The 11821-nt window shown below is 37.3% G+C and overlaps 2 protein-coding genes across 3 annotated transcripts in view; both read right to left on the reverse strand.

The window, feature by feature from the left end:
• Positions 1 to 3315: 3315 nt before the first annotated feature.
• Positions 3316 to 7170, reverse strand: LOC101242373 (heparan sulfate glucosamine 3-O-sulfotransferase 4-like). Its single transcript, XM_026838839.1, has 4 exons — positions 6719 to 7170; positions 4918 to 5057; positions 4475 to 4655; positions 3316 to 3849 (listed from the first exon to the last, which is right to left on the reverse strand). Exons 1-4 carry the CDS (start codon positions 6863 to 6865, stop codon positions 3316 to 3318), a joined length of 1002 nt encoding a protein of 333 aa, XP_026694640.1. The 5' UTR covers positions 6866 to 7170.
• Positions 7171 to 7442: 272 nt separating this feature from the next.
• The window catches only part of LOC100180591 (dolichol-phosphate mannosyltransferase subunit 1), a 4993-nt gene continuing 614 nt past the window's right edge, over positions 7443 to 11821 (reverse strand). The window contains exons 3-7 of one of the 2 annotated variants that reach the window (XM_002131455.4): positions 10856 to 10966; positions 10498 to 10523; positions 9507 to 9602; positions 8765 to 8948; positions 7443 to 8284 (exon numbers count right to left, since the gene is read on the reverse strand). In XM_002131455.4, coding sequence (XP_002131491.1) covers positions 8180 to 8284; positions 8765 to 8948; positions 9507 to 9602; positions 10498 to 10523; positions 10856 to 10966 — 522 coding nt within the window. In that variant the 3' untranslated portion in view covers positions 7443 to 8179. Of the gene's footprint in view, positions 8285 to 8730; positions 8949 to 9506; positions 9603 to 10497; positions 10524 to 10855; positions 10967 to 11821 lie in introns of both variants that reach the window. The other variant, XM_026838834.1, reaches the window with a different exon arrangement.

Consider the following 11821-nt stretch of genomic DNA (forward strand, 5'->3'; position numbering starts at 1 on the left):
GCGGCAATGCCTGGGAAACTGCAGTTGTGTTTCAGATATAAGAACATGCATAGTTGGGTGGGGGGAGATGGTACAACTTTTCATTCTATTTTTTCGTCCCATTTGGTAGTAAACAGAGTACAGTTAAGGAATTATAAAACCGTATCCTCACGACTTCCACGGACCGTTAACTATTTAAAATACGATCACGATATTTAGATATTATGTATTGAAGGTGTCCCATCTTCCCCCACCCTACTCTACAATGTTTGTTGCGAGTGTGTACGAGATCTTCTAGCAATTGTCAGTTTTGTGGTTTTAAGTTTGTGATCTGTTGTGAAAATCATTAAACTAACAAATGCCGGAAACTATTTCACAATTACGTTACACCTGGGGCAACGACGTGCATGTAGATTGTAGAAAACTGAATTCAGTTAGATTGAACCTTAAGCAACATAAAATTAAAAAAAAATCTTTTACATTAGTTTATACACAACGTTTTTTAATCTGCAAACCGAATTCGAAAAAAATTTAACTTTAAAACAGTCCAATTACTATTTTTATGCAAAAAAATCAAAAAAATCATTTAAAAAAAATTGTTTTAATTAAACTGTACAACTCCTAGTTTTAAATTGGTGTCAGCGATTTCGAGTTCTCACTTAGTTACGCAAGACGCAGAAATACAGCCGTTTTGGGTGCTTGAGACAGAATTCGAAAATAGCAAAACACGTTCTCGTTTTGCGCTGAGTTGTTCGTATAGTTTGGCTTGCGTGACTAGTTAGCAGGTAAAATAGATTCGCCCTTTAGTCAACCTATACTTGTTTAGTGCGCATTCTGTCAATCTATATTTGTATTGTAGTATGCACTGTTTATTGTGTTGGCAGGTTTTCAAACTAAGTCTTGTATAAGATCTGGTGCTACGGAAACGTAACAGAGAAAAATTATCTTCAGGCAATTGTATATATAGAGAAGAGATATATAGTAGGGTGGGGTAAGATGGGACACCTTTAGCACATAATATCGAAATATCCTGATCATGTTTTAAACAATTAACAACGGTCTATGGGGGCCGTGAGAATATGGTTTAAAATTCTTTAAATGTTTTTTGTTTGCTACTAAATGGGAAAAGAAAATAGAGTGAAAAGGTGTCCCAACTTACCCCAGCCTACTATATATTTCGACTAAGTGGCATCGGTATTGTCAAGACTTGTATATAGTGTGGTGTACGTTGCAGGTTTTTTGAAGTAAAACTTATATAATATAATACTGCCATAAAGTATACGTGGATGCTGTTTACTGAAATACCAGCACACATGGATGTTGGTTACACCTCTGCAAGGAATGCTTCGTTTTCCAAGTCAGAATTCGCTGATAATGTTGCAGACATGGATATATTATTAGCATCATGTGTATCTGTATTCATTCTACTATGTGTGTATCTCGTCATTGCTTTGTTGATGTTCGAGATTCGGTCGAGGAAAAGCAGTCGATCACCCCGCAGGTTGTCCAGGAGAATCAGCAACATATCTTCGCAAGTAATCGACAACCGAAAGCTAAAGCTTCGTATTCTCTGCATTATCGCAACGGTAGCCGTTCTGCTTCGATGCGTCGCTGAGTTGTTTTATATCTTCATGGGACGACGGAGCGATTATAGGTGTAACGTTTCACTCAAGTTGCATATTTGCCTCTTTGCGGTTTCGATCACTACGATATATGTCTTCTTATGGTACCGACAGAGACTTATGTACATGGACCCACAGATGCAACTGCATAACACAGCACTCAGCCGATGGGTTAGTCGCTATGTGTTGGCGCTGATGGTGGTGACCGCTATTGGTATCATAGTAATTTTCCTGACGTTACGGAAATACAGATCGCAAGAAAACACCTGCATCGCAATATCTGTTAATTTCGGTACAGAAGTTCCTTTCATAATCATTGCTTGCTGTTTAGTTGTGTTCCAAGTCCTTCTCATGGTTCTGTTTATACGACCTTTATTTTGCAATGCGATTATCCCATCTGACCTTAATAGGAACGGGGACAATCTTACACGACGTGTGCTCAAGCGAGTTACCATAACTGCTGCAATTTGCGTGGGTTCGGACATTGCGACAGCTATAGTCACGTTACTAAGCGAACATATCATAGTCTCGAACGTTGTTTACGACGCGAGTTTGGTGCTCAACTTAATATGTGTCGTGTGTTCGTTTTCTGATTGGAAAGCAAGAATGTTTCCGATGTTTGAACGAACCAACACCAGTTTGTATAGTTTCGATTCTGTTGCAAACTCAACACCAAATCGGCCAAGCCATTTACCGGTCGTTTAAAGTCACCCACAAAGTTACATACGTGGTAACTTGCAAGCGGGCACGAGGTGTATGAAACAGAACCCCCATGTTATAACGACTGTTGTTGCCCCGCCATGCCAGGATAAATAAGTTACATTTATTCAAAACGTATGTAATCTTGAAAAACAAAACAGCAATGATATTTTACGTATAGTAGTAAATATCCAAGGTGTTTATTGGGTTTAGTAGCCACGCTTTTATTCGTCAATTTACTTCAGGTAGTTTTTATCCGTAGTATATTTTAACTCCTATTATTTTAGTGATGTTTCCCGTCGTTTCGTTGTTTTAATAAATTGTATCTGTATTAGTATTACTGTATTCGAAGGGATAAATAAAAGTCATGTTACCCCCCCCCCACGAACAACTTGTTTGTGAGCGTACCAATACACTGTGACGTCACATACACTTAAAAGTTGTATATAGCGTGTTTGAGTTATATAAATAGACGCATGATGGCGGAATGACATGACTTCCACGAACAAGAAAACGTGTATAATAGTTAATACGCGTCACGCGTGTGTAATAGTTACAGTTATTAACTAAATCATTTGAATATTGTGGCGTGAAAAGGTAACTCTACATTTACCCACGCTTTCTTAGAGTCGTAGCAACAAATTTCGTATCCGAATAAATGACCTGCCCCGTGACAGAAAAGTTAGCACGCATGTGGACTATTTTTAGGCCAAATTTGTGGTCCAAGGCTTGACGCTGCTACCATTGTGGACGTATGTGTCCTTGGACAAGACACTTAACGGCAATTGCTCCAACCCAGTTTTCATCAATGAGTTGTACAAATTGTTAGCCATATAGCCTACTTTACAAAATATAAAACGAAAAAAAAACAACAATCACCACAAAGTTACCTACGTGGTAACTTGTAAGCGAGCACGAGGTGTATGACACAGAACACCCGTGTTATAACGACTGTTGTTGCACGGCCACGCGAGGGTAAAATAATATACATACATAACCTAAATCGCCAGCCCGTTTACCACATGAACCTGTAACCTAGCAGATCAAACAGCTCCTCGTTAAAGGGGCGAAAAAACGCTTTCAATTTTGTTACGGCCGTTGGACTGGGTACTGGTTTTCCTCGCACAGTCGTTAGGCTCTTCTTGCTTGACGGACAATATCTCCTTATGATGTTGGCTGTAGCGCAGGGCGGGTGGGGGCATGTCGCGTTTTCGACAAGGCAGTAAAATCCAGTCGATGGAAGCTTTACAAAGTCGTTCGCTGTTATAACTTGTTGTAAGTCTAAAAACGATTGAATTTTGTTCATCACAACGGCTGGTGAGGTTATGACGTCCTCCCCGGTCACAACAAGCACGTCATCACGAGGATATAAATCATAGAAATCTTTTAACCCGTATAAATAGATACTTCTGGTCACAAATGTTTCATTTAACACACGACGGAACACAAGCGAATTGATGTCTTTCCCAAAATCCACGTCAGACTTCCTTGATTTGAACTTTGAAACCGCGCTATTCACCATCGTATCGAAGTCGCCACTTATGTATTCCTACAGAAACATGTTGATGTTATGTATAAGACAGTGGGGTAAGATGGGACACCTATAGCACATAATATCTTAAACTTTCTGATCGCGTTTTAAACAATTAACAACGATTTATGGGAGTCGTTGGGTATACAGTTTTATATTTCTTTGTTTACTACCAAATCAAACGAGAAAATGGAATGAAAAGATGTCCCATTTCCCACTCTACTAAATAGTACTGTCGGGTAAGATGGATACTGTTAGCACATAATAACCAATATTTCCTGATCGTGTTTTAACAATTACAAACGCGCTTTTGGAGTCGTAAAGATGTGGTTATTTATTAGTGTAAATATTCTTTGTTTACTATCAAATGGGAAGATAAAAGAGAATGAAAACATGTCCCATCTTACCCGAAACTTACTTTATTTATTTATAAGTAGCAACAACTGTGTTTTTAGGGGCCAGAAATAGAAATGGTTGAACGATGCTATAAATTTGGAGAAATAGAAAAACAATCACCCGCAAAGTTACATACGTGGCAACGTAATTAAGCGGGCACGAGGTGTATGAAACAGAACACCCGTGTTATAACGACTGTCACTTTCCAGCTTCGCGAGGATAAACAAGTTACTTTCATTCAAGTTACCTTATTGTTCTGCAGTATGTGGTGATAATCTGAAAACGTTCTTTTAACAGGATTGCATATTAGAACAATAACCTTGCTTGGTCTGTAGCGACCTAAACCATTGAGAGCATGCGGCATGTTGAAACACTCGTTGTCTCCGATTACAATCGCTCGTTTATCGGGAAACTCGTTTGCTGTTTTCCTATTTAAAGTTTTACGCTAATTAGTTGTTTCTGTTGATTAAGTAACATATAGAAAAATAAGCTAAAATGAACTGTAATCGACACGCGCATTGTTTGACTGTGAAAATATATGTTAAAATGACACTGTAACATTTATCATTAAATGGGCACCCGTAAAAAGAAGACTAAAAAAGCTGTCCTACTTTGGCCCACCCTACTATATTTTTAATAAGGATATTATTATTGTTTTCAAAGAGATAAATAAATTATGTATAGTTTTACCTTAAATATTGTGAAAGTTCGTCCGGGTTTGAACAAGCGTGGGGGAAATCGGTGCCAGTGATTCTATGAATACCAGGGTGAGCTAATAACATCATCTTGATCGTCTCAGAACCACATTTCTTCACAGCAACCAATGAAACCTTTAAATCAGAATAAACATATTTAGCTTTTAAAGCGGATGCGCATTGTATACATGTGTCGTAACTTTACGCACACTTTTTTCTGATTAAAACTTTATTTTTGAAGTTTTATACTTACGTTTTATCCATAGGCGTGTTTTAACGACTGTCGTTTAAACGTTACTCAAGCACCGTGTTAATTACTCAGACCTTCGTTACCCTTGGAGACATTTCTTGTCTCATAATTTTTAATATCCATTGTAGAATTCCTATGAAACAACACTATATCTATACTTGGTTCTCGTTCATACACAAGTCGACCTATTTGGCTGATTCATTCGTATCTTGTGAAACCGGAAGCATGTAATTACTGCATTGTCGCATGGTTTATACACTGTTGTATAGATATGAAGTTGAGCGAAGCTAACACCTTATTTGGAGATATCGTAGTTAAGCCATATGTTTCACTTATACAAATTAACTGTGTTATTTTATAATTCTATGTAGATAAGAATAAGGAATATGCATACTGAATAAGTAGTCATGCCCACCGCTGCAACTTATATATATCGTCGAATGCGAATCAACAATAAAGATATAATCAGATACTTTCGAGCCATTGCAACACAGACGCAATACTGGCCCAGTCGTCCTTATAATCAAGGCCAGATATTCCAACAGAACAATTGGAATTAGACCCTACGAGACCAAGGGTAGCGTTCCACCTACTGCGACAAGAAGACTTGCACGCCGTAACAATCGAAGCGGAACAATTCCTGAGCGACACCTAGTGGTAGCAAACCCACCACAATCCTTTGAGCTAACTTAATCAACTAATTGCTTCATCGTGACCGAAGAGATGAGATAAGACATTCATCCACACAAATTAACAGCTGATATTTCATGAACTAGTCCCCACTTACTATTGTAGCATCCGGTTTCACAGCTTCCGTCCCCATGCTGACGTATAAACCATATCTAGCTCGTACAATATAAACATAGAGTTTAAAGCAAATCCCCACCAAGCAAAGCAACCCAAAACAAAGTTGAAGCAAACGTACATTCATGGCGACTATAGTTGGTTCGACGACTGATGATTTACGTTTTTACTTTTAGAAAGTTTTTTTAATATTAGTCATAGCAGCATGTTAACAAAACAAACGATATTTTCCTGCAGGATTTTTTGTTTCGAAAAAAGTTGTTTTGTTTTGTTTGGCGCATTATTCATCATAACATGTTGACGAAACGAAAGTTATTATTTTGACAGGAAAAGCTGAATGTTCTTGAACGGATGCAACAATGTTTGGTTTTGTATGCTGGACACAATAACATTGTTGGTCGCCCTTGAATGTAACTTATTTCTTAACAATGAAACCTTTAAATTGGATGCAAAATGTTTAGGTTTTAAATGGGGATAGATATATACAGTATGGGGGGAATAGGACACCTTTTTATTTGGATATTATGTGCTAAAGATGTCCCATCTTTCCCCATCCTACTATGTTTAGATTGTAAAAGGGGATGCGCATTGTATTTGTCGTAACGTGTTATAACGATTGTCAATATACCGTTGCTTCCCGTGCAAACTACTCATACCTTCGTTATCGTGGCCGCAGAGATAAAATAAAGACATTTATTCACACAAATTAACAGCTTCTAGTATTTAATTAATCCCAACTTACTATTGTAGTATTCGGTTCCACAGCTCGTTTCGTCCTCACGGCGTACAAACTGTATCTTAATCGCACTATATAGACGTAGAGCGAAGTAAAGCAAATCCCCACCAAGCAAAGCAACCCGAAACAAAGTTGAAGCAAACGTACATTCATGGTGACTAGATGGTTCGACGACTGATAATTTATGTTTTTACTTTTAGAAAGTCTTTTTTATGTTTCGAAAGTTACTTGTTTCGTATTTTTGTTTTAAAAAAATGCTTTTGTTTGGCGCATTATGCGTCATAACATGTTGACGAAACGAAAGTTATTATTTTGACAGGAAAAGCTGAATGTTCTTGAACGGATGCAACAATGTTTTGTTTTGTATGCTGGACACAATAACATAAACGTTGTTGGTCGCTATGAATTTAACTTATTTATCCTCACATGGCGGGGCAACAACAGTCGTTAAACACGGTGTTCTGTTCCATACACCTCGTGCCAGCTTACAAGTTGCCAAGCACGCTACTCTGTGGGTGAATTTTTGTTGTTAAGTGTCTTGCCCAAGGACACATACGCCCACAATGGTTGCACCTTAGAGCCTTGAACTCGTTACCTCTGGGTTACAGGCAGGCGCGCTAACCACTTTGCCACGACGTATATACTGCAGGTTAAACAGCCACGCTTTTACTTAACACGTTTACACCTAGCGTATTATTAACAACGTTTTGCTGCCAATTATTTCTCTTCGTTGTTTTAATATATGGTTTAATCTTTGTTTGCTTACTCGATAAAATAAAATTTATGTTAAGTTTGTCGCATAAAAAACAGATTTATATTCTAAAAGACCTCCCATATTGCATGCCACTGTGTGTGTTAAGGTTGCAGCTGTATACACATGCAATACATACTATATGGCATATAACAACATATGGTATGGTGGGCGAAGATGGGACAGCTTTATATCCTATTTTCTTGTTTTATTTACTAGTAAACAAAGAACATTCAAAGAATTATAAAACCGTATCTTCAGGACTCCCATAGACCGTCGTCAAAACACGATCAGGATTTTTGAATATGTGCTAAAGGTGTCCCATTTTCCCCCACCCTACTACATTTATGGGCGAAAATATTTTTATCATTTTTATGAATAAGAAACGTAAAACAGCAGGTAATCAGTTGTTTTATGTAAACAACAATATTTACTTATATCTTGATAATAGAATTGTGGGGCAAGATGGAAACCGTTGGCACATAATTCACACATTTTCTAATCGTGTTTTTAACATTTAATAACATTTTTTAAGAATTATAAAAATGAGGTTTTATTATTATGTAAATATTCTTTGTTTACTACCAAATGGGACGATAAAACAGAACAAAAACATGTCCCATCTTACCCCAACGTATTATTCCTAAAATACGAAATAGGTATTGCCATTTATGATGCGACAGCGATTAATAGTTAAGTGCAAGTCACTATTATAGCTATGTTGTAGCGAATAAATATAGAAGCCCGCTCAGAAACCGAAAGATTTCGTTTCCCCCCAATTTTGATTCTCCATAAAATCGATCTACGAAGGAAATGGGAACCTTGAGTAAAAACAACATTAGTTATCAACAATGCACGTACGGGTGTAGTGTTATTGGGGTAGCGTGTAATATTTCTTGGGGTAACATGTCACCCATGATGTGACTTTGATTCTTGTAGTATCTGTAACTTGTACTTGCACCACAACACAGGCGTAACATTAAGCGCGCCCCCACCTAGTTTTGAAACATTGTTGACATTATATGGTTTAGCACTCTAGTTTTAAACTTTAAACAGCATTTACCCTGCTGTTAGGTGTGGAACTACATTTTAGAAGTGTTACCCCATTTTAGAAAAAATTCAATACAAGGTGACACCTACCAATACAAACAGTAATTTTACACTAAACAACTATTACTGTAACTATTTTTTAGCAGTGTCACCCTAAACTTCATAAAAAAAAATATATATATATAAAAAAAGGTAAACATTTATAAAAAAATCTTACTGTTCATAAATTCAAGGCATAATTTAACCCCCACCTCAGCGATTGAAAGATTGAGCTGTCTTGCCCGAACCATCATTTCCATCTGGAAAACATAGCCCTTGGAAACACACAAACCAACCAACTGCTTAAGCACGTCCTTCCTGTACAATCTGAATGAGCCAGTCAGGTCCGACACACCAGGTCGGAGGAGAACTTGGGTGACAAAGTTTGCCGTGCGACTGAAAAATAAAATATATATGATGTTAGATTTGTCTCTGAATTTTCTAGTTTTGTTTTAGGAAGGATTGAAAAATAGGATAAAATGTGTGTTTGATTCAACAGTAATGTAACGGTTTTTACTGTTACACCTTTTTAGCGCAAATCTGCAGGAATGAAAGAATGTAACTTATTTATCCTCGCATGGCGGGGCAACGACAGTCGTTATAACACTGGTTTTCTGTTTCATACACCTCGTGCTCGCTTACGAATTACCACGTATGTAACTTATTTATCCTCGCATGGCGGGGCAACAACAGTCGTTATAACACGGGTGTTCTGTTTCATACACCTCGTGCCGGCTTACGAGTTACCACGTATGTAACTTGTTTATCCTCGCATGTCGGGGCAACGACAGTTGTTATAACATGGGTGTTCCGTTTCATACACCTTGTGCCCGTTTAACACCTGTGTTATAACGCCTTGTTCCGTCCATGCAAGGATAATTAAGTTACATTCACCCAACTATACCACCCCAACCCCCTAAACCCCACCCCTACAACCGCAACCCCAGTACCCACCTCACAAGCTTGCGTTTCCAATCCCACCCATAAACCCCCCCCTCCCCCTCGTACCTCGTCCCCGTCACTATGTCGCAATCAAGCTCTTCCTGTTTCCTAAAACATAATTCAACATAATTATTAACAAAGAATAAATAATATGCTATTTATCTGAATTAACAAAAAAACAGAATCAGCAGCTTTTCTGATTTTCTTTTAACATAATAACAACATAATAAAAGTGAAATGCCATACAGTATAAAAAAAACTTTCAAGTTTCAGTTCAGTATAAAAAAAACTTTCCATTTAGATATTACAACATAAATAAATGTGACTTATCTACTATCTAAATTGGAACAAGGATGGAAACAAAACCAGCCGCAAAATGACCGACGTTATACTACTGTAGTGCTTCAACATATTAAAGGAGCATACCAACGAAAATCAAAGTTTGTGTATTGATAGATATGCTCAAATATGACCTAAAGCTACCATCCAAGTTTTAAAATACATAAATTCTCTTTTTCCTCCAGCAGGTTTTTTAGGGCGATTTTTTTTAAAGCCGTATCGTTTTGGGAAACTTTGATGGTACTTTTAGGTTGCATTTGGGGATCTCTATCCATAAACAGATTATCATTTTTTGTTGGTATGCCTCTTTAACATTAAGTGAAATGCAACACAGAATATGAAAATAAAACTTTAACAAAGAAACTTTTAGCAGAAAAAGAGGAAATTAGCAGCAAAATGGGGGTCGTTGTAGTATCTTGTTAATTTAAAGTTGTAGAAACTTGTTAATTTAAAGTTGTAGTAACTTGTTAATTTAAAGGTTTAGTTTGGATGGTCAAAATTTTAGTTGAAGGATTTTTCTGACTCATTAAATATATTGGCACAACTACAAACAATTGGGTTTAAATGGCTGGTCGTTGGTCTGCATAGAGTTAGGATTCATATGCTTATATGTGAACTTAATTCAGTAGAGTATTATATTAGTAACCAACATGTATAAACTTACTTAATGTATTGTGGGATGAACTTCGGCTGAAAAAAAATATTATATTGAGTTTCATAATGGTAATTATGTAGACTTGATTTCTAAAGTAAGAACTTAGATAAGTAAATGATAAATTAAGATAACAAAGCAAAATAAATTTATCGCAGTCTTGATTCAAATTGTCCCGCAACTACCAGTATATCGTTTGACGTTTAATAAACTTAAAATATTTATGAAGCATCATGAAAACGATTTATTAAAATGACATCATCAGTCTCCCATTCAAATAAAATCCAAATTTTAGTATTTACAAAAGTTTTTGTCATAATACATATACATATATGAGTAAAATCATCAAACTTTATGTGTAAGCACTTACATGATGGGACAAATCTGCGTCCATTATAATTACAAAGTTTCCCGTTGCGTGTTTCACACCGTGCACATACGCCGTGCCGAGACCCAACTTTTTTGCTCTTGGTCTCAAAACCTGATGTTTAAAAGAAGCATTCTGCATTATATATATATTCCTAGCTTTGTAGTTTGAATAATATGGTGTGAATGAATGAATGTAACTTACTTTATCCTCGCGTGGTTGGAAAACAACAGTCGTTATCACACGGGTTTAGCACCTCGTGCCAGCTTACCAGTTACCATGTATGTTACTTCATGGGTGAATATTTTTTGGGGATTTTTTTATTTTATCATTTTATGTATGGCTGATAATTTGGACAACCCATTAGTGACACTGGGTTGGAGCAATTGTCGTTTAGTGTCTTGCCCCAAGGACACATACGCCCATAATGGTAGCAGCGTCGCGCCTTGAACCCATTACCTCTGGGTTACAGGCAGGCGCGTTAACACTATGCCAAAGCGCCGGACTAATAGTAGCAGTGTGGAGCCTTGAACCCGTACCCATGGCACCAGATTTATAATATCAATATATTTTCCAAGTCTTTTTCTAACCAGTGTTACACAATTGCAGAAACCCAACATCAAAGATAGAAATAAAGTATAGGACAGCAGCCAGACTTCGAATTAAGTTGCGCAACACTGGACCTGAGGACGCGCATGATGTGACAACGAAAATAACGTTTCCAAAACAACTTGTGTTTATGTCATTTCAGTCAGTGAACAAACTCCAGGTAAGAAGTGTTTAGTTTCATACACAATGTGGCTTTGCATGGTAGGAAACGTTTTGCGTGAAATCGCCTTAACACTACAGCTTGCTGATTCGAGACTCCACGGCCACGCTGCTACTAGGTGTATGTGTCATTGGGCATACATTTAACGGTAATTGCTCCAACCCAGTGGTTCCTTGTGGGTTGTTTTATAGAACGTTACT

The sequence above is a fragment of the Ciona intestinalis genome, unplaced genomic scaffold (genome assembly GCF_000224145.3).
Source record: "Ciona intestinalis unplaced genomic scaffold, KH HT000119.2, whole genome shotgun sequence".
Taxonomy (NCBI): Eukaryota; Metazoa; Chordata; class Ascidiacea; order Phlebobranchia; family Cionidae; genus Ciona; species Ciona intestinalis.